Source organism: Malania oleifera, chromosome 9, assembly GCF_029873635.1.
Source record: "Malania oleifera isolate guangnan ecotype guangnan chromosome 9, ASM2987363v1, whole genome shotgun sequence".
NCBI lineage: Eukaryota > Viridiplantae > Streptophyta > Magnoliopsida > Santalales > Ximeniaceae > Malania > Malania oleifera.
Window position 1 is genome coordinate 42,190,021 of NC_080425.1, and position 24,404 is coordinate 42,214,424.

General features: G+C 36.6%; 1 protein-coding gene across 1 annotated transcript in view; it reads right to left on the bottom strand.

Moving 5' to 3' along the window:
• The window catches only part of LOC131163599 (MLO-like protein 4), an 83,466-nt gene that overhangs the window by 22,770 nt on the left and 36,292 nt on the right, over window positions 1-24,404 (bottom strand). The window contains exons 9-13 of the mRNA XM_058120195.1: window positions 13,777-13,826; window positions 13,646-13,686; window positions 13,386-13,556; window positions 13,241-13,276; window positions 9,833-9,900 (exon numbers count right to left, since the gene is read on the bottom strand). Coding sequence (XP_057976178.1) covers window positions 9,833-9,900; window positions 13,241-13,276; window positions 13,386-13,556; window positions 13,646-13,686; window positions 13,777-13,826 — 366 coding nt within the window. The remainder of the gene's footprint in view (window positions 1-9,832; window positions 9,901-13,240; window positions 13,277-13,385; window positions 13,557-13,645; window positions 13,687-13,776; window positions 13,827-24,404) is intronic.

The following is a 24,404-nucleotide window of genomic DNA, read 5'->3' on the forward strand; positions in this document are numbered from 1 at the left end:
ACTAGACCAATGAGTGCGAGCAAAGCTTCCAGGAGTTTAAACACCGACTGGTCACTGCTCTAGTTTTGACCATCCCATTTGGGGATGGTGGTTTTGTATTTATATAGCAACGCATCTTTGAACGGTTTGGGATGTGTGCTGATGCAACAGGGGAAAGTGATTGCTAATGCTTCTCGCCAACTCAAGAAGTACGAGAAGACTTACCCTACAAATAATCTGGAGTTGGCGGTAGTGGTGTATGCGCTGAAGATTTTGAAGACACTACCTATATAACGAAAAGTGTGAGATCTTCACGGACCATAAGGGCCTCAAATATTTTTTCACGCAGAAGGAGTTGAATATAAGGCAGAGGAGCTGGCTTGAGCTGATCAAGGACTACAATTGCACCATCAGTTATCACCCAGGAAGGGCTAATGTGGTAGCTGATGCGTTGAGTCAGAAGTCAGAACATGCGTCAATATCTGCGGTGGTAGATCAAACATCATATCAGAATGGATCTAGAAAGTCTCGGTATAGAATTGGTGGGTGGTAATCACCAGGCATTCATTGCTAGCTTGGTGATTCAACCGACATTAGTTGAGAGAATTAAAGCCGCGCAGGCCAATGATGAGGAGTTAGTGAAGGTTGTAAAGAAAGTACAGAAGGGGTTGGCTGCAGATTTTAACATCTCTAATGATGGTGTATTGAGGTTTGGTACCAGGTTGTGTGTTCCAAACAACGAGGAGATAAAGAGGACAATTCTAGAGAGAGTCAGTCCGGTGGCGTACAAGATAGCATTACCCCCAGCACTATCTAGGATTCACGACGTGTTCCACGTGTCCATGCTTAGGAGTTATGTTCCTGATCCTTTGCATGTGATCAACTACGAGTCCTTGGAGCTCGGGGACACTTTAGCATATGAAGAAATACCAATTTAGATTCTAGACTGTAAGGAACGGAAGCTACGTACTAAGAAGATTCCGCTTGTGAAGGTACTTTGACGTAATCATGCAGTCAAGGAAGCTTCATGAGAGTTAGAGTTAGAGATAAGTCAGAAGTATCCTCAATTATTCAGAGATGCTCAGAGTTAGACAGGTAAGCAGAGTGGTACGTAAGTGGTTTGTTTGGTCTCCAAAAGAGCTTGTATTTGTAATCTCCCGAGACGTTATGTGTAACCACGGTATTCCTCCGCATTACGTGAGAGCAGGTAATAAATTTGGGACGGGGCTGCTATTTGGGTGGCCACCAGCTCTTCCTAAAGGCAGAGCAGTTAGAGTACGATGTGATAGAAACAGCTAGCAAATTTCACGGACGAAATTTTATAAGAAAGGGAGATTGTAGTAACCCGAACAAAAAAAATCTTGGAGGAGATATTTTTAGATATATATATATATATAAATATCTTAAAGGAGATATTTTAGATTACTTAAGGGCTAAGTTATGTTTATTATATAACTCTCTCTCTCTCTAAACTGTGAATTCACTCTCTCTCTCTCTCTCTCTCTCTCTAAGATCTCGGGCGGCTCGTTGTCCAAATAAACGATCCAACGTTACTACATGGATCAGCGGGTGAATCTCTACAATTCCTATGGAGAAGAATCTTGATTTGAGGATTTTCGGGCTTTTACCCCAAAGTTGAGGTAAGGGTCGAAACGAGCCTAGTGACTTGTAGATCTGTACTAAATAGGGAGATGTTGACGCATGGTCTTTCGGTTTTAGGATTTGGGAATCCGTGTGGTTGTTTCGAGCCGTTTGGAGTGGTATTCGGGAACAGGTAAAGGGATTTGTTAATATCAGTTATTTTTAAAATCTGATCCGATAGAATTGTAGGTTATGTTTATCGGATGTTTTGGTTACTTGTTTGGAAAATTTTATCAGGTGAGATTGCTGGCTTTTCGGGTGTATGGATTTCGAGAAAATTAGGATTTCGGGTATCGTCTCTATTTCTTTTTGAAAATTGTTTATTTGAATAAAACTAAAGTATAGAGATGACCGTACCTTTATTTTTTGTTAAACTGTATTTTCGGATCAATTATCATATGATTGTTTAATTATCCAAATAGGTATGGCAAGAGAGGATATTTTGTAATGATTGAGTTGTGATGTGTTTGAAATGAAATATAGGAACTGAAGTTCCAAACTGTTTTTAGGAATGGTGGTTACTGACATGCCAGTTTCATTACCACAGGGTCAATAATGACATGCTGATTTGATTCCGTGGGGTCAAGACATTCCGCATTAATACCATAGGGTCGTAAGACATGCCGGGTTAATATCGATGGTCGTAAATTTCCGGTTTATGCCGAAGTGTGTGAAAACACTAGATTTGTGACGGTTCAATACCGTGGGTCAATAATGACATGCTGATTTTCCGGATTATGGTTACTAAAACGCTAGTTCAATACTGTGGGGTCAATAATGACATGCCAGTTTGTCGGATTATCGTTACAAAAACGTCGGTTTAATACGGTGGGGTCAACAATGACATGCCGGTTTGCCGAATAATATCGAGAGTTGTGCAATGCCGGTTCAATACCGTGGGTCAATAATGACACTCCGGTTTTCTGAATTATGGTTACTAAAATGACAGTCCAATACCGTGGGGTCAATAATGACATGCCGGTTTGCTGGATAAGGGTTGTGGAATGCATGTTCAATATCGTGGGTCAACAATGACATGTCAGTTTGCCGGATTATACCGATGATTGTGAAATATACTGGAACTATTTGTGAAAATACTGAAAATGCGAAATGCTTTGTTTCTTATTGGAATAAAACTCATGTACCCACACACTGATATAACCTGATTCTCTCTTACTAAGAGGGATCTCACCCCAATCATATAAATCTGTTTCAGGTCCTTCAGGTAGCTGGACCTAGCGTTCTAGAGGGTTCTGGAGGGTATCCGCAAGCCCTATCAGGTAGGACCCTTATATTTATTGGTATCATGGATGTTTGTATGATACAGATACAGGTTAGGTTCTCAGATCATAGCCTGGGGCCCACTTTCGGGGTTCAGGCCATGACAACTTGTGTTGTTTCAAACATGATAGAAGCATGTAGACGTGTGTAGACTACCGTGCACTCAACAAGGTGACAATGCACAACAAGTACCTTATTCTGTTGATTGCTGATCTGCTTGATTAGCTGAGTGATGCCAAGTACTTCACTAAATTTGATTTGAGGTCAGGCTACTATCAAGTGAGAATTGCTGATGGGGATAAGCCGAAGACAACTTGGGCAACGCAGTATGGAGCATATGAGTTCTTGGTGATGTCATTCGGGTTAACATATGAGCCAGTGACGTTTTGTACCTTGATGAACCAGGTATTTCATGAGTACCTCAACAAGTTTGTCATGGTGTATCTGGATGATATTGTTGTCTATAGTTCTACTCTAGAGGAATATAAAGAGCATCTACAGAAGGTGTTCGATAGGCTGAAGGAGAACAGATATATGTGAAGAAATAGAAGTGCTATTTTGCTCAGCAAAACATCAAATTCCTTGCTCATGTGATTCATACTAGGATGGATATGGAGAAGGTGAGAGCTATTCAAGAATGGAAGATCCTAATGACAGTAAAGGAGCTGCATTCCTTTTTTGGTTTTTCCAACTATTATAAGAAGTTCGTAGAGGGGTACTTGAGGAGAACTACTCCTTGGACAGAACTACTGAATAAGGGTCAAGGGTGGAACTGGATAGAGAAGTGTCAAGGAGCCTTTGATGACTAGAAGGATGCCATGATGAGAGATCCGGTATTTCTCTTCAAAACATCATGAAACCCTTCGAGGTACACACAAATGCATCGGACTACGCTCTTGCAGGAGTCTTATTACAAGAGGGGCATCCTAGTAAGTACGAGAGTCGTAAGCTTAGTGAAGCAGAACAGGAGTACTCAGCTCACGAGAAGGAGATGCTAGCACTGATCCATTATCTTCACATGTGGAGGCATTATCTACTTGGGTCAAGGTTCGTAGTGAAAACAAATAACTCGGGTGTTAGCCACTTCTTCACATAGCCGAAGTTGTCACCCAAAGCAAGGCCAATGGCAATAATTCTTGGCAAAATTTGATTTCTCATTTAAGCACAAGGTGGGAAGGATGAACCAAGTTGCTAATACACTGAGCAGGAAGGCCGAGCTGGCAACCATATCGATGGTAAGACACTTAACGCTGAGTACAGTAACAATGACGATGCAGGAGCGCATTAAGGAGAATTTAGCCAAAGATCCAGCTGTGCAAGACCTTATGAAGCTGACAAAAGCGGGGAAAGCACGTCAATTTTGGATGGAAGATGGATTATTGATGATCCATAGCAGCTGGCTCTTTGTTCCATGAGTTGGAGATCAGAGGAAAACACTACTGATAGAGGGTCATGATACCATGTGGACCAGACATCCACGATGGTAGCGCACTTTGGCATTACTGAAGCAAAGGTATTATTAGCCACACATGCGTTAGGATGTGGTTGATTATATCCGAACTTGTCTCACCTACCAACAAGACAAGGTGGAGCAGTAGAAGATTGTAGGGCTGTTAGAGTCCCTACCAGTACCATCCAAACCGTGGGAAAGTGTCTCACTGAACTTTATCACCAACCTGCCCAGAGTGGGAGATGCAGGGTCTACATTTGTGGTTATAGACGGGTTTTCAAAGTACGATACATTTGAACGCACACCAAAGTACTATTCGACAGAGGAGACGACACAACTATTCTTTAAGAATATTATGAAGTATTGGGGAACTCCCTAAGATATCATCAGTGACCAAGACTCAAGATTCACCAAAAATTTCTAGACAGAACTTTTCAAAATCCTCGGTTCACAACTTGACATCTCTTTGAGCTACCATCCACAAACAGACGGATAGACAGAGAGATTCAACGGGCTACTAGAAGAGTACTTGAGCTATTTTGTCAACCCCAACTAGAAAAATTGGGTGCAACTACTTGATGTGGTTTGATTCTATTTCAATGCCCAAAAGAGCTCAACAACCAACATAGGTCATTTTGAGTTGGTTATAGGCCAACAGCCGTTGTTGCCTCACATAGTGGACAAGCCGTACGTAGGAAAGAGTCCCAAAGCATTCATCATCGCCAAAGAATGGAGACAGAATGCAGAGATTGCCCAAGCCTACCTAGAGAAAGCTTCTAAATGGATGAAGAAGTGGGCAGATCATGGGAGAAGACCGCAACACTTCAACTCAAGTGACTTGGTGCTTGTTAAGCTCAATCTTGAATAGATTAGGTCACTACAAGGATGAGATAGGAGACTATTTCATAAATATGAAAGACCAGTCCCCATCTTGGCCAAAGTTAGGAAGGCCTCTTATAGAATTTACTCTCCGGCTTGGATGAAAGTGCATCCCATGTTTCATGTCAACCGCCTTAAGTCGTTCAATGTCAACACCAAAGATCCAAGCAGAAGACAATTAACCAAAGTAGAATTAAAGATAGTGCCGCCCGACAAACGAGAAGTTGAAGATAGCCTTGCAGACAGAGAGTTCACATCCTCAAGAGAGAAGCGACAGCAGTTCTTAGTAAAGTAGAAAGGCCTTGGCGACGAAGAAATTAGTTGGGTTTCTGCGGAAGATATGCAACCATTCATGGAAAAAGTTTAAGTGTACCTAGTGTCAAAGTCTACGAGGACATGGAGAGATAAAGAAATGGTAAGTGACTCCCATTACATTTAATTCAATAATTTTTAAACACTAAAAATAAACGTAGACAACAAGACTAGAACCTAGGACCTCTTGGTAACTTGGCTCTGATAGCATGCTAGTTTACTACTTCACGTAAAAGCTTAGGTTGTTATGTTGTGGGCCAACAATGTATAAAGCTTTAGAAGTTAGCAGCTAATTTTGATTAGCCCTTATACCAATTAGATCTAAACAATTCCTTCTTATATAGGGATTAGCATGACGAGGTATACATGGAGCAACCCCACAGGTATGTTGCTCAAGAGGAGAGTGGCAAGGTATGTTGCTCATTTATGGCCTTAATTCAGTTTCATAGAATACTTCAACAAATTAATGTGGAGGTTTTCATTTTTGGCTTTGCATATTGCTACTTTGATCACTCGTATCTTTGTTAGCAAAAAGGAGACAAGTGGGGGTACTTCTAGTGGTTTATGTGGATGATATAGTTAGGACTGCAAACAAGTTGAGCTTTAACATGTTCAAGCTCAGCTTGGTAAACTAACGGCTCAGCTTGGGCTTGGGCTCAAATTGGAATGAGCTAAAAAATTTTGAGCTTGACCTCGGCTTAAATATTAACCTCTAAGCTCGGGCTCAAGCTCGCTTTTTTTATTTGGTTACAAAATATTTAATTTTTATTAACAAAAATATAATTGGTCCATTAGTAACAGTACAAGGTGCCGTTTTATAGGAAGGAATAGGCTCTCACACATTTAGTGTAGTTGATTTGGGATGATAGAACCATAGAGAGGAAGAATCTGCTTTCTCTGAGTAGAAATATAACTTGTAGAATTGGCCTTCACATGAGTTTTCGAGGGAGTAGAAAATATAACTTGCAGAATTGGCCTTGGAATGAGTTTTCAAAGGAGCAGACTCAAGAATGGTAGACTTCAAGAAGTGAGTCATGAAGCATTTTCCATGTTGGGGAGCTTTTCTGCATTTGATTTCTTTCCATCCACTGGCTTGGATTATTGACATGTTGTTTAGGTCACCATTGGAGGCTTGAGAAAAGTCTCAATGATTTTGATGCTTTCTATCAACAGGTGCTTGATTACCACCTTGATACCTGGAGGGCCAAACAAGAAGACGAAGACACAAGAGATTGCAAATCCATCCCCGTCGCCCTCAATCTGAGCATCCATACCGATGGCAGAATCTTCACAGAACTTGGATAAAATTTGCCAATGTTCAGATGAGAAATTAAACCGTCAATGGCATGGTTTGCTCACAGGCTTTCCTTAAAACGCTACAATCAATCCTGGATAATGAGAATCCAAATCCATCGTAACTATTTATCGAAATGATAATGAAGAAGAAACGTGAATTAATGTCTAGAGCTTAATTCCAAAAAGAAAAACAGAGTTGAAGTAACTATTTTTGCTCTTTTTTTCTATTAATAATTTAAGCTAATTAGAAAAGTCCACGAACAAGCTTAATCCAAGCTAATTACCAACCCTCCAACCGAGCTGCTTATGAGCCAAAATGAGTCAAGCCTGTTTGTGTTCAAGCTGAAAACTGGACTTGGTAATTGCTCATTTTTATAATAAACGAGCTCTTACCGAGCTGAGCACTCAAAAGTGGCTTGGTTTGTTTGCAGCCCTAGATAAAATTATCATATGACCTTAGTGGGGTTGCATATGTAAAGTGTTGTCTTTGAAAGGATTTTAAAATTAAGGACCTCAACACACTTTTTTTGAACCCCATATTGAGGTTGTATGGAGCAAGAAAGGTTTGAAACCATCTTAATGAAACTATGCCAGGGCTTTCTAAATGAGGTTGGTATTTTGGGAGCTAAACCATCTAATACTCCTAGTGATCCCAATGTGAAGCTGTATTGAGATGTTGGACCTAACTTTGAAGACAAGCATCGGTATGAAAAATTGGTTGGCGAGCTGATTGTTTGACTACCACTAGACCTATATCCAATGTTGTGGGTTGGTGAGTTAACTTATGCAGAATCCCAAGCAGACAGGGATGCTGTTTGTGGGATTCTTTGGTATCTCAAGAGTTCTCCCAGCCATGGTTTTATATTTCAACAAAATTGTCGAAATTTCCGATTTCCGTCACCCTCAAAATTGAAATGGCAGTCAATTTCCTTCTTGCATAATTTCCGTCGAAATCTCAATGAATCATCCAAAATTTATCGAAATCTTGATATTTTAGTGAAACTTGTCGAAAATTTAGCTATACAATGAAATTTCCTCGGAATTCAAATGAAGGATTTAGAAGTGAAGTGAAATTTCTCTCTTAATTTATTTATCAAAACAAAAGATTATTACAAGTACTTTTGAAATTATATGAAAAAATAAATTTACAGCAACATTTTATTTAACCATTCATGTCTAAATTATTATCATTCGTATAATAAATAATATTTAAATGATTTATGAATTTCATTTGTATTAACAAAATATGTTTAATGTACATTATCTTACAAATATCTTTGATGCACATACTACTATATTACAACTTTTCCACCTCGCACACAACATAGATGTATTTAATTTGTAATATATTAGTCCTAAAACTTATATTGTTATGTTTGTTAACCATTTCTAAAGTTTCACAAAATATTCCATGCTTTACTACTGATTTCTGTTATTTTTTCAAATCAAAATCAAAATTTCTGTCGAAATTTCTGCACTTTAAGTTCAAAATTTGAGTCAAAATCAAAACTTAAGACCTTGCTCGCAGCAAAGATTTGGTAGTTAAATGTAACAAAAATGTGACTAGATATTGTACATTTGAGAGTAGTAATCTTGCTATCTAGTGGGAACAAAAGACACGCTAGCAAAGAAAGATCCAGTGCTCAAGCAGGTATAATGCTATTTGAGTTAGTGCAGTCTCTTATGTCAGAGATGAATTTCTTGGTAACAAAGCATATGGATAAGTTTTGTGATAATCAGGTTTCATTGCTTGCAATCTTGCACTTCACTAGAGGGCAAAGCAGTGTCATTTTGTGAGGTATATTGTGATGAAAAAAGGTTTAGACAGTTCTATTTGTGAAGTATATAGAATATAGATATGCTAAGAGATGTGTTAGAAAAAAGCTTTGTTTAATTCTACCTTGTCTTATTGTTGTGACAAGCAGTGTTAGGCCATATCTCACCTCCGAGGGGCACTTTTGAGAGGCATGGGTTAATTTGTGCCTATTGTGCAAGTGTGGGGTATTTTTTAATATGGATTTAATTAATCATATAGGGTTGAGTCTAGAAAGAAAACAAAACATACAGTTCTCTCTACTCCTTTCTCTTTTCTCTTGCCTTAAAACCCCAAGTTCGTTATTTCTTCTTTAATATATTTAGATTCTTTTAGATTTAGAACTTCGTGTCAGAGCTTGGGTTCCCAAAGGTCTATGGTTCAAGCCCTATTATTTGCATATTCACCTATCTGCACCTGTTATGCATGTTAATATGTTAAGAGTACCCTGTTATGTTTATATTTGTGCGCCTGTTCAAGTTCATCTGTTTGCCTCCTCGCTTGCAAGTTAGGGTCACATGCAGGGGGGGGAGGGGGGGTATAGTGGAGTGTTGAATAGCTTGATTTAGATTATTGACCCTCAACCTAAAAACTTAAGTTTTTAGGCAAAAGGGTTGTCTAACAAATTCATTTCATTTTTATTATATTTTACAAAAGTCCTCCTCATTGAGACACTGTTAAACCCCTTCTTTCAGTTGACATTAATTAATATCTACAGCATTCAAGCCATCAATTTCTTCAAGGGTGCTTGAGTGAGCAGTAAAAAATTAATCAACAAAGAGAAGGAACAAGCCACTCTTTATGAATGATGGAAATATAAATACAACCATCTATGAATAAGAGAGTGCAAGATGATAGAGAGTCATATTTTGTTGATGAGCACAAATCCTACACTTTATATTAGGTGACCATATGTGGTTTTGGTTCAATAGAGGGTAATCGAAGATTGGTCCAAAAATCATGAAGTACAATGCAGAAATTTATCCGCTTGAAATTGTATGTGTTTTTACTAAACATAATTATGTGTTGATGCTTCAAAAAGACCATGCCATGACATTATGAACTTTGTGGGCTACTAGCTAGATACAGAATTAAAATGCATTTTCAAGAGCAGTTGCTGAGCTAGAAATTGATTTATTTGGAAATTTGAATGAAAGATTGTATGCAAGAGAAGAACATACCCACAAGCCAACCGAATGATTATCATAACATGATTCTTCATGAAACATGATTGTTGCTTTAATCCCCACTAAACAAATAAAAAATAAAAACATTATCAAGTGTGCCATAATTGAAAATAAATGCATTTAAAACAAGAACAGCTAATCAAAAATTTATTTAATGCATATTTCGTCATAACTATCAATAGGAAAAAGAAATTTTTTCTGTTTAAGTTCTTCAAAGGGCTCAAACAGTCCTATCTAACTTCCCTGGATGGGTTTAGATTGAATCAGAACATATACTCCATATAACATTAAATAGAAATGGAATTTTTTCCTATTTTGTTGTCTTTCCCGGAAAATTGTAATAACAAGAAAATATTTAACTAAGGTACCATCGCTTGTAGCAAATGGACTATGACATGACTCATAATCTTAATTCCACTATAGTTATTACAAATTATTAATATTGTCTTTGCTTTTGTGTAAAGGTATTAACGCGTTTTTACTCCATTCCTTTGGCATTTTCTTAGTTTTCATAATAGTGTTACATAGATTATTTAACCATGTACTTTCTTTTAACCCCTAAGCATTTCCAAACTTCTATTGGTATGTTATCTAGTCCTATAGATTTCCCACTTTTCATTATTTTTAAAGTCATCTTTACTTCAAGGACTCCAATTTTGCGAATAAATCCCTTATTTATAGTATTTTCCTCATTTGTCACTTCCAAGTTCAAGCGTTTAGTTTGGTTTTCATTAACCAACCTAGCAAAGTATCTACGCCATCTCTCTTTTAACTCTTCATCTTTAGTTATGGAAGTGTCATTCTCATCCTTTAAACATTTTACATTATCTGACTCTCTGTATTTTCTTTCTCTAGTTCTAGCAAATTTATAAATGTCTCTTTCTCCATTTTTATCTAGTATAGCATATAAAGTATCATAAGCTTTATGTTTTGCTTCACCAATGACCTTTTTTGCATTTTTTGCCTCTTTATAAGGTTTTATACATTTCGACATCTTTGCCATGTTTTATACTAGTTTCTTTTGGTCCTAATATCTTTTTGTACTTCTTGATCCCACCACCAACTTTCTTTACTAACCAAGTATCTTCCTTTGGACTAACCTAAAATCTCTTTTACTATCTCTGTAATAGAGTTAGCCATTCTCTTACAAACAATATTTGCATCCACCTTATCCCCTATTGTCCAATCACGCTCTTTGATCATTTTATCTTTAAATTCTACTATATTTTCTCCCTTCAAGCTCTAGCACCTAGTCCTCTCGTGTTGATTTATGTTACTCTTTCTCTTCCATTTTTTAGTATATATATCTAATACTATGACTCTATATTGTGTAGCCACACTTTCACCTAAGATAGCCCCACTCAGGTAATTATAATTTTAATAGTAATTATAAAAAAAATTAAGGACAAAAATAACTCCACTCACACAACCTAAGTACTAAAATAACATAGTCTTTTTTTTTAATAATAAAATAAGGTATATTAGATCAAGAAAGAGAAGTTACAAACTGAGGGGACAAGAAGTCCACCTGAAAAAATAAGAAAACATAAAAAGAAAAAAAGAAAGGATAGAAAAAATAAAGCAAAACATAGAATGTCAATAATCAGAAAGGACAATTAACCAAGGAAACCCCTTTTCAAACCCTTCCCTTCATAATTCACCCAGCACTTTAGATTTGCTAGCTCTGACGCTTCTTTGCTTCGAATTTACCCCAATAAATCACAATTCTGTTCCTCCAACATCACTCATTTTCAAATCCAATTAATCCAATATCTCTTGGCCTTCTAAATCCTTTCTAGAAATCACCACGTCTGGTGTAGGTAAAATACCATCATTGCACTGCATTTTGTTCTCCAATCCCTTATTAAAACAGAAATCCCCTCCATCCTTCCAACGGTACTGGATGAACATATGAAATTGCCCAAGTTCATCACATGATTCAAACACATAACTATTGTTCCCAAATTTCATCCAACAGCAAACCCGCATCACACAGGAACTCACTAAATTCATTACTGTCATCACCTGAAAAATCTCCCCATTTCTTTACCTCATTTTCTTTGCTAGTTCCATTGCTTCCAATTTCCTTCATCTTAACAAGTGCATCTTCCACAATACTCAAATTTCCTGCAGGATCTCTTAAAATATTTGGCCTTATCTCACCAGAATACTCTTCCTTCGCATCATATACTTTCCTCATTTCTGAACCCAAAAGAGCAGCCTTCCGAAGAGCATATACCTTTGGGCCATTGGATTTTTCAGATTTAAAACTTAAAGAAAGATGTTGTACCCAAACCAGCTTCTTTTTTTTTCATTGCTCTAGGATATACCAGCCACCCTTCTGCAAAACTAAAATCACTAACCAATCAGACACTTTTATAAATATCATCATTTTCTTCCTAAATGGTTTTCGAAACCAAGCTAAAGTCTTCTTGATAACACACTGAATGTTCATCAACTCTAAAGATGTAATTATTCACATCTTGAGATATCTCAAAGGTGCAATCAGGAGAGGTCTTTTATATTAGGATTGAGGTCACATTTACATTCAGGGATATATAAATGCAGATTGAGATGGATCACCTTTCGGCAGAAGATCCATGACTAGGTATTGTATCTTTATTGGGGATAATTTGGTTTCTTGGAAGAGTAAGAAAAAAGTTGTAGTGGCTAGGTCAAGTGTTGAGGCAGGGTATACGGCCATGGCTCACACTATAGGTGAACTTGTTTGGTTAAAGAACATGTTGGAGGCACATTCTTGATCTATGGAGTTGGTGTGTGATAACCAAGCTGCCATTCATGTTGATTTGAAACCATCTTCCATGAGCAACCAAACACATTTAAGTTGACTGTCACTTTGTTTAGAAGAAACTTGTGCAAAAGCTCATTACAACCATTCATATGAAGTCTGAGATGCAACTTGCTGATTTACTCACTAAAGCCTTGGGACGTGCTTGTGTTAAATTCATTTGTAACAAGCCTGGAGCATATGATATCTATCCAGCTTGAGGGTGAGTGTTAATGATTATTTTGGTCATTTATCATCATTAATATGTGATACAGTTCTCTTAGTTAGCGTGAGTTAGTAAGGGTATTATAGTCATCGGTATGTTTGATAAATATTATAAATAGAGGGAGAGACCAATCATTGAGATCAGGTCTCCATTTTTACCCAATTATTAACACTCTTCTAACAATTTTATTGAACAGAACCAATTAACAGACCAACAGCCTTAACCTAAGGGCACTCATTAAAAATAAAGAATATTTCTTCGAAGAGGTGCAGTTTGACAACTTCTATGATATTTGAATGGAAGTGTGAGAACTATTATCTTATATTAAGACTCAAACATTCTAGAGAGAGAGAGAGAGAGAGAGAGAGAGAGAGAGAGTTGTTCTCACCAAATACCAAATAAATGTTGCCATCTCAAAGGCATTCTGCTTCACACCCCCCCAACACACACCAAAAAAAAGAAGTCAAACATGGATTCATGGATTTGCATTAAGCTCATAAACGAGATATCAGATATGAATCCAAACTCATCACCTGGAATGAGATAAATTGAAGCAACCGCAGCAATATATCTGGTTTTCCAAACCAAAATAGATCATCACGTGGCTTCACTTGAGTTCCAATTGATGGAATTTTTGGTTCCACAATTTCGAGCGCTAACGAGGAGACAACATGTTGGAGTTTTGTTCCAACCATCATTACAAGCTTGGGCAAGTGCAAAAATTAAACAAGAATATATTAATCAAGAACAATAATTTATTTTTAACATATAGCACCAGATTCAGAATACTTACAATAGCTGGGATAAAAGAAAGCCAGAAGTAAATGTTCAGACCTGCAGCATTGTGAGAACTTGGAACTCTTCAAAAACTATATTTAGTAAATAAAGAAATAGTATGAGCTTAGTTTTATTCCAGAAAATTACCATGAATATTTATGAAGATGCATAATATGGCATAGCCCCACAGTGGCCAACTGCATATCAGAATGGTAATTGTAAGAATACATAAAATGCAAAAATATGAAGTGAATAAAATTTAAAATATGCATTAAGCCCACACTCAAGTCTTGATTCTAAACAAAACAAGTACATCCATGTGGATGGCCAACCAAATGAGGGCCACATGTGAGGGCGGTGTGAGAATGCATAAAATATTAAAATAAGAATTATGAAATTACTTACTATACATAATTATAGGCATATGAGATTGGCAGTGATTTTCAGTAATTTAGTCCAATTTACTTCCATTTTCTGGTGAGCCCAAGCTCAGGAAATTGTTTATGTGAGAAACATATTTTTGTCAGAAATTGAGCTAATTCATGGGAAGGCTAAGAGCCTTATTGTAATCGAAATGGAAAAAACTTCCATTTTTGAATTCATTGATAGGATCCAAATTCAATGGCTTCATTGTTCAGTAATTTTTATTTTTTATTTTAATTATTATTTTTTTGGTTTTGTAACTTCTCTTTCTCAATCTAATATACCTTCTTTTATTATCTGGAAAAAAAAAAAAATCAATGGCTAACAAACCAGACTATCCTTTCCAAGAAAGATCAGATAAATGATTGTAAGTTGCTCAGCAACGACTTTTGTTTCGCTGCTCAAAGCCATTGCTATCATAAAACAAGCTGCCCCCTAGACTAGGTTTTCTCTATGAGGTGCATTGATGATGGCAGTACCCCTTTCACAAAGACACATAGCTACTAAAGTACCATTGACAGAGTAGAAGATTACACTTGCTTTTGTAGTATAGCGGGTAGTAATTTTCTCACATGACCAAAACAAATGCCAATAATAGAGAAAGAATTTTTACTTTGTCTGCATTTGAAGCCCTGGGATAAGTTAAATGTGAACTCTGAAAACAGAAAAAATATTGTGAATCTCAGGGTTATTGAAACTTGTTAGATTAGCGCTTTACCTAAAAGCTTAAGCTGTTAGGTTGTAGGCCAACAATGTATATCAAGCCTTAAAACTCCCTGCATGTGCAGCCCTACAGCACATGGGAAGATAAACACACCACAAATAAAACCCACACTACAGGGAATTTGATAATTTTTTTAAACACCACGAAATAAATGCAGGCAACTAGACTACAACCCAAGACCTCCTGTTACCCTGGCTCTAATGCCATGTTAGATTACCACTTTACCTAAAAGCATAAACTGTTAGGTTGTGGACCAACAATGTATATCAAGTCTTAACAAAACCAATTCCATTGTGCTTAATAGGAGGGTCAAACCATTTATAATAGCTTGAGAACGTACAAACTAGTTAGGCCTTCCATTCTATTTATAATATGCATCAAGTGCATCAAATGACAATAATAAACTTGGTAACACGGTAACTTGTTACTCTCCCACTCAAGCTAGGGCATACATGCCATGTTCTCCTAGCTCATTATGAGTGAACTGAACCCAGACAGCACCCCCCCCCCCCCTTCTCCAAGGGCTTTGTTAAAAAAAACAAAAAAGAATTGGGACCAAAGGAGTACATTCATAGAGCAACAAATTGAAATCAACTGCCCAACACAATACACTTTCTTCCTAATGTAAGATCAGAGATGTTAAAAATAGCAAAGACAAATTCCACCTTAAATATTAGCAATCATAATTTCAATAATAAGTGGCCTGGAAATGAATCCATTATGCAATGCTAGTCAATGGCATGTGTTGCCTGTGCTAATGAAATGTAGATGGGTTACTCATGAGAAGTCAATGATAGTTAAAAAGAAAAAAAGAAAGAGATAGAGGAGAGAGAGAGAAAGAGAGAAGGGAATGGTGCTCAAGATGGAATACAGTGAGCTGTTGTTGGAAGCATAAGATTTATTCCATATTATACTTGAATTACCTTTTTGTTCTTTTATGCCCTTTTTTTTAATTGCATACAATTTTAAGTTGATGTTGAATTGGACTTCTTTTTTTTGTGTGAGAAAATTTTTTTACAAAATATGAACATTGAAACTACATGAAAGTCCTAATTAGTTGTATAGATTTCAAGGATCATACCTCAAGCAATTTAAAAAAGGCATTGCATAAAGTTTTTAAATTATTGAACATCTTAATTGACCTGGCAGCCCATGCTATAAGTTAAAAATTTCCCCCCTTAACCTAGCTATTAGGAAAGAGTTTGACAAAATCTTTCACAGACAGATCAAAGCTCCCTGTAAGTTTCAGCCAATGTGCAATTGACTTGGACTAGCAAAAAAATTTAAACCATTTGTGTGTGTCATCTTAAATATACATGCTCCAAGTTTGCTCCTTCTTGTTAAATTTCCAATATGGGACTGGTAGGAACCAACAGTCACATGTATCATTTTAGAATTTTTATTAAAGAAAATTAAGTCATGGCCAATAGATTCGAAATGTTTGCATTTCCAGCATTGGAAAATTCAGAAACAACTTAAAAATTTAGGAGTTTTGGAAGCCAGAGAAGGAATAAGCTTTTGGTTTATGAACATTTAAATATTTCAATCTTTGTTCCTATACCTCTAAACCAATGTTTTTGTTAGAAGAAAATATGTTATTTAAAAATTAGGTTCGGTGCTTGGGGATATTTTTGTCTTTAATCTTTTTTGTTCTTATCAAATATTATATATCATTTTGGAAGCTCAAGATACCATGTGTAACATGCCAGATTTTTCTCTTTTTTCATATTTTAACATTAATTTCATATTTTCTAAACTAAATTAAAGATTATAAACTTGAAGTAACATACTATCCTATAAATTGTAATAACTTTTCTCTATTCCCGATTCTCGTAGGCATGACTTTTCGATTTTCATCAGTCATTAAATTTTTATGGAAATTACATCTAATAAATATTTTGTATTATTATAATTATTAGGTATTTTTATGATTTATTATTAATTTTTATTATATATATATTTATATATATACATATTTAAAAATTTTAAAATAATGATGTACTTTTTTGCATTATGATGATATCAAATTGGTTGATTTAAAGCAATTGGATTGGATAGACTAGTTAATTTAAGAATCAATTAAATTTTTGAGTCACTTAGTTTTCAAGGCATTATGTTGACCAATTTTTCCAGTTTAATTTATTAAATACGTGTCATTTTAAAGATATCATTTTATTATGACTAAATTATTATTATTTTTTTTCATATACACAACGGTTGACTAACGGTCAACTAATGGAAGGTTTCAATTTGTCAATAATATTAAACCTCAAGGGTTCATTGGTAGTTTATGAAATCACAGGGAGTGGAGTGTCATTTTTAGGAAACTCAAGGGGTGTTGCTGAATTTTACCCCTTCAAAAATTGTTTTGCTCATACATATAGCATTATTGCATTTCAAATGGAAATTTTATGTTTTCGAAAAATAGTGTTTATGTTTTCATAAGATACTTAAATGCATAATTTTAGAAATATTTTCACGCATTCCAAATGGATATTTTACGTCTTCCAAAAGAGACTTTGTGGTCATTGATATATTTACATAAAGTTATATACAAATATGTATACTTATGGAATGATAGAATTTATTGCTATCATAAATTATATATATGTGTGTGTGTGTGTGTGTGTGTGTGTGCATGTGTTATTAATGAGATTTCTTTGATGGGAAGAAATCTATTAAGTTTCTCATGCATAATTAATAGGATGCCTAATCCTACAATTACATGGAGGCCAGTGTAAGGGTCATAAGGAACCTTAAGAATTAGTTGATATCAATTTTCATCACTTCTCAATCCGGTAGCTATTTGTTTGAACAGCAAATGGCTGGAGGTAATTATGATAATTCCGTCATATATATATATATATTAGGGTATACAACATGTGATAATTTGTTGGTTTAATATTTGTCTGCTTTCATTTCACCTTTCATATAGTGGTTTATTAACTTTGTGTATTAAGTGTTTTACTAAGAGAAATTGATATTTTAGAAATATGAATATGTGTATCATGTGTCTGAAAAACCTGCGTGCTGCGCAGATCATTACGCTAGTTAATATATAAAAGGGTAGACCTGAAGCTGTATGTAAGGCTCAAGAAAAACTGCCAACTGGTTTTTTGTTGGTTTAATATTTGTTTGCTTTCATTTCACCTTTTATATAGTGATTTATTAATTTTGTGTATTAAGTGTTTGATTAAGAGAAATTGATATTTTAGAAATATGAATATGTGTATCATGTGTCTGAAAAACCTGCGCACTGCACAGATCATTACACTACTCGAATCCCCATGAAAGAAACAGCTCTATTTTGCTCAGAGCTCAACCAAAAAAGACAAGGGAAAATGCATTATCAGCCAAGGGCCCTTCCAAAAATGGATCCAAGAGCCCCTCCCCACCTCAAATTTAGTGCGATGGATGAAAGAAGGATAAATCTAAGAAATGGACCTTTACAGACTACCCAGAGAACATCTTAAACTAACATTGGTATCCCACCCATTCTCTATGCCAAAGGGACAATTCTTCTAGAGGGAAACGCCATAGCCATTTAGCTAAAAGAGCCATGTTTTTAGACACCAACTTCCCTAGGTCTAACCCTCCCCCCTTTTTCGACCTACAAATCTCACCCCAGCAAACTATGTGGTGCCTGTGATCCCCCTACCAGACCGCAAAAAGTCTCTCATGATTCTCTCTAGTTTGCTACGCATTCCCTGTCGGAATCTTAAATACAAACACTAAATATAACGGAATTCGAGAAAGACAAGCCTGGATCAAGGTTATTCTACCCCCTAAAGAGAAAAGAGCCCCCTTCCAGCCATTTAACTTGTCATTCACCCTTTCTACTACTGGATTTCAAAATTCCACTACTCTAGGATTACCCCCCAAGGGTGACAGGTCAATCCAAAATGCCACACCCCACTTTTATGGCCCTTTTCATCACTCGCTTGAAACATTCAAAGCTGCTAATCCATCTTTCCCCATATTAATTTGAAGGCCCAACACCCTCTCAAAAATTTAAAGAATACCCAAAATTCTGCTAAAGGAAGGGTTATGATCAGCAAGGAAGAAAATGGTGTCTTCATCAAACTAAAGATGAGAAACCACCACTCTCTCTCTCTCTCCCTACTTCTAGACCTTTAACCTACCCCCACCATCCTACTCATAAAAAGGGGGATAAAGGATCACCTTGTCTAATGCCCCTAGAAGCTCTAAACCAAAAGTATAGCATCCACTATTTGCCTCCCTCCCCCCCCACCCCCCCTACCCCAAAAACATTATTCGGGCAGTAGAAATGGTATCAACAAGCACCTTACTCATCCTATTAGCTAAGACTTTAGTGATAATTTTATATACACTAGAAACAAGGCTAATAGGTCTAAAATCACCAACCTTAATAGATCTAGACTTCTTAGGCACTTGAGCAATAAAAGAGCAGTTGATGCTTTTGCTCAAAATTTCATTCCCAAAGAATTCAGTAAAAACTTTCAGCGAATCGCCACAACCTCTCAACAATCTTGGAAAAAAGCTACGGCAGCACCTCCTTCCTATCTCTGTGATCTCCCTCTTGAAGACCCCATGAGCATAAGCAGCAAGCCAGAAATGAGCAAAAGGGGGGAAATAAGAAAGCTAGTTATGTATTTACTTAAAATATCCCTTCCCCTCATCTATTTTTGAGATTGCCCCTCCTTAAATCCCAAATCCCTATTAACTTCTCCCGTTTACCACATTCTTTAATCCAAGTAATTTGTAAGTTTAGTAACTAAATAAAATTAAAGAAATTTACTACTTATTAGCTAATTATAAATAATTTCATTTATTTGAATAATTTAGTTTCTATAATTTATTAGTAATTTTTTAAATTATCATTAATTTCATAAATTTAATTTAATGTTTGTCTTATTCATTAATTTTATTTTAATTTAGTGTCTACACAATTTTCCTTTAAAATTGTTGGTAAATTTAACACCTAAACATGCCTTCAAGAAAGTAAAATTATCTACAAAAATGTACGAAGGAAGAAAACAAGATCCAACATGGGAACATGAGTACCCAATGCCCAATGTAAAAGAATGGATTTATATGCAAATATTGCGGAATACAAATGAAGAGTGGTGGAGCAACTTGATTAAAGATGCACTTCGCAAACTATGATCCGCAGCATAATATAAAATTTTGTGATAAAGATGCACTTAGCAAATTATGATCCTCAGCATCTGGAACAGGGCTTTACTTACTAAAGCTTTGTGGAATATCCATGCCAAAAAGGATTCCCTCTGGTCTAGGTGGGTTAACCAAGTGTACTTAAAGGGAAGAAGCATGTGGGAAGCTTATGCCAAACATGAGGACTCTCCTCTCCTCAAGAAAATTTTCGAGATTAAAGATCATATCCTGCAAGCTGTTAGTTCCAGCAGGGAAGCTGAAGAATTACTTAGAGGCTGGTTGGTTGGTGATCAGTTCTGCTGTGCATTGGCTTACCAGTTCTGGAGATTTAAAAGTCAAAAAGTGGCCTGGCACTCTGTGATCTGGAAAAGTGGTAATACCCTGAAACATGCCTTTGTTCTGTGGCTTTGCACTAGAAATAAAATTCTTACAGCAGATAAGCTGCCTGTTGAAGGTGCAGACAAGCTTTGTTGCCTGTGTTCTGCTGAATCTGAATCCATGAGCCACTTGTTTTTCAATTGTTGTGTCTCATTGACAGTTTGGAAACATCTTCAAGCCTGGCTGGGCCTCACTAGAAGAATGTCAACGATTAATGCTGCCCTCAAATGGCTTCACGAAGAAGCAAAGGGTACTGGTATACAAGCCATTGCCAAAAGAGTCTGCTTTACCTCAATGGTCTATTTTATTTGGCATTTCAGAAACAAAAGGAGGTTAGTGTTACCTCATCGGCCACAATGATTAGAGTAATTCAAAGTCACACCTACATAATTTTATTTGGCAAATTTCCTCAGTTCATGAAGTCCTGGGTGGAAATTACTTAGTTGTACTTCTTTTTTTGTGATAGGAGTGTTTTGCCCTCGTGGCCCTGGGAATGCCCAGGATTGTTTTGTGGCTTTTTAGAGTTGCTTTCTGTTTCTCTTGGCCGGCTGGCCCTAGGTATGCCCAGTTCTGTCTTTGATTGATTGGTGTTTGCTTGGGAGCTTTTGCTTCCTTTCTCAGGGTAAGCCCACATATTGTACATATCCTTTTTGATCCATACAATTTACTTTAACTGATTAAAAAAAAATGAGAATCATTTTAGAAAGAAAAACAGCAAGTAAAGCAAAGTAGAATCGAAGAAAAAAAAAAATGAATTGCGAGGAAATTTGATGCAGCCACAAGAAATTGATGAATAGGATGATGCTGATGATATTGTATACCCATCTAACATTTCTCCCTATGAGAGGTATGCATACCATTGAGCACTTTAAAACTAGGGCTGCAAACAAGCCGAACTTTTATGCGTTCAGGCTCAACTTGATAGACTACAGGCTCATCTCAGGCTCGGGCTTGAATCAAAGAGAGCTCAAAAATCTGGGCTTGATCTCGATTCGAAAACAAAACTCTAAGCTCGGGCTCCCAGCTCGGGCTCCCAGCTCAGGCTTGGCTCACTTCACCTTCCCATGAGCCCAATTTTCAGGAATTCATTTTTTATGAGTTTAAAAAAAATCTTCTTTAAAAACTAAAATATATTTAGTACAAAATGAACTTTAAAAGCAAGCCCATTCTACCATTTGAGATAAAGCCCCGACCCGCTGTCCATAAACTTGTCTGTTTAGTAGAACAAGGTCACATTTTATAAGGAAAAAGGTGGGCGCTTAAACTTTTGAGGTAGGTAATGTGGGACAAGCCTCTCATATCCCCTCCATCTCAGCGATCAATGACGGATGAGCCTAGGTAGCCCCTTCAGCAGCATTTGCAGAATCATGGCGGCATGCTGCCCATATCCATCACCATTCCTGATCAGTGACGCCATGTTCCATGCTTGAATTATTATTAATCATGTCGCTGGAATATTCCATTTCGCACAACATAACACAACAGTAGCTAGAAACAATTGTCATCCGGCGATAGGAGATGCTAGGTTCAGCACTGGTTTCCACCACCCCTGAGAAACCCATTATCAAAGATTCTAGCACTCTGACTGGGAAGGCAGGCCCAAGACTATCACCAAGAAGAGAGCTGCCGCTGCCACTACCACTGTGATAACTAGATGATGGGCAATCTTGAGTTGTATGGCCTGAAGCTTTTAATTTGATTTTGTGCTTGAGAGTTTGAACAAGAAAAGTGATTAACATTATGCGGATTAGAGGATTTTTTTTGGGGGGGGGGGGGTGTATAGAGGAAAAGTAGAGAAGATAAAAATGAGAGGGAAGGAAGGAAGGAAGCAATGCCTCAGCATCTTCAAGCTTCCCACATGAACAAAGAGACTTAACAACTAAAGTTGTCGCAGCCTGCAACTTTCTCTTGATTAAGCCCTGCGTTTTATGCTGAATGAAGGAAATTTATTATCTTTTCTGCTGAATGAAGCAAATGTATTTTTGTTTTGTCAATTTGCAGCTAAATTATTTAATCTTGCTCTACTAAATTAAGCTCATTTATTATTATGGACTCAAAATATAAAGCTAGGGTTGAGCATGAACAAGCCCAATCCAAGCTTATTATCGAGTCTAACCGAGCCTTTACTCAGTTGCTCACGAGCTAAAACAAGCCAAGCCCATCTGTGCTTAGGCTAAAACTAGGCTCGATAATTGCACATTTATATAATAAACAAGCCTTAACGAGCTCTTACCGAGCCAAGATCTCGAGCTGCTCACAAGCGGCTTGGTTAGTCTGCAGCCCTACTGAAAACAGACGGAATGGGAAAGAGACCAATCTCGTAGGTTTGCAGATTGCTAACAAGTAGGCAAATCTGGGGCTGGTAGCAATGGAGAGCGACCAGCCATGAGTTGATCACGAAGCGTGAGAGAACCAAAAGCAAAGCCATATATTTCAAAGCCTCCTTAGTATACAAGCAAAAAAACTTTCAAAATTTATTCAAAGGAGGTAAAATAAAAGAAGAAATTATAGGTTGATTTTAAAAGTTCTTCATATATAATAATGTTCCACCTAAGGAGGCATAATCACCTCACTTTAAAAACATAGTGTTGGGTTGTTATGCAGCTGGAATGGGAGTCAATTCACTAACACCCTATCAGAGTAGAACAAAATACCTTGACTTAGGTAAAAGAAATGGAAGGCCACGTAAAAGAAGTGAAGAACAAGTGAGCCACATATGACTGCACTGTAATGTCTAATGAATGGATAGGCCTTACAAAATTATCTATCATAAATTTCATGGTTTACTCCAAAGGGAGTAAATTTTTTCTTAAGTCGATAGATGCGACAAAATAAAAGACCATGAATACATATACAGCTTATTAAAACATGTTGTGCAAGAGGTAAGAAAGAAACTCGTTGTTTAGGTGGTGATAGATAATGGCAATGCATATAAGAAAGCAAGTCTAAAATTAAAGAAAAAATTCAACTTGTACTAGACTCCATACACTGCTCATTGCATTTGTCTCATTTTTTAGGAGATCAAAATAAGAGAGGCAATAAGCACAGTGATCTCGCAAGGGAGACAAATCACTAATTTTATTTATAACCATGGATGGTTGCTTGCTAAAATGAGGGAGCACTATCGAGGGGATATTGTGTGTATAGGGGCTACACAACATGCTACAAACTATATTGCCTTTGATAGCCTACAAAAGAAAAAAGTAGGCCTATAATCTCTATTCAAATTTGATGAATGGGCTAAGCATTCTCTTAGACAAAATTTGGTAGAGAAATTGAAAGCACAATTTAGAGTGGCTTTACGAGCCCACATATCAAGTATTGCACATAGTTGACAGTGAAGTGTGACCGACATTAGGAGTTGTGTTTGAAGCAATAAGGGTGATGAAGGAGGCCATTAAGTAGGGGTAAGAACTGCAAGATGGGTTCTCAAAGAAATCAGTGAATGGTGGGAGAGAACCTTGATCATCCTCTTCATGCAGAAGGTACTAAAATTTAATATTTATAAATTTCAAAATTCTTGTATCAAATTACTTATTAAATTTTTCTTTAATTGATTGACAACTTATTTTCTAAATTCAAAATTTCAATACAAAGAAGTTGTCAAGGAAGATCCTTATCTACTAGAAGCAGTTCATAATGTTTTTATGACCCTTGAGCCACATTCCTCTAGGCTGAATCAAACTAAAAATGAGGTATATTTTCAAAATAAAATTTGAACAAAATAAGTCTTAATCCATGTTTATTCATTTAATAACAAAATTTTTTTTCTAAATTATTTTATTTAAAGATGCAAAAACAAGCTTTGTAGAAGCAGCTACTCAGGCAGCTAGGGCAACGATGGCACCTAGTAAGTGTTTATGCATAAATGCATAATACAAAGTTACAAACTTCAATTACAATTCTACTAAATAATAACTTATGCTCTTAAAATATCTTGCATGGTTGATTTGTGGATGATGTACGGATTAAGTGCTCCAACCCTAAAGAAGCTAGCATTGTGCATTTTGTCACAAACTACACCTTCATGAACTTGTGAATAGAATTGGAGCACATCTGCACTCATTCATAAGGAGCAAAGAAATAGGCTAAC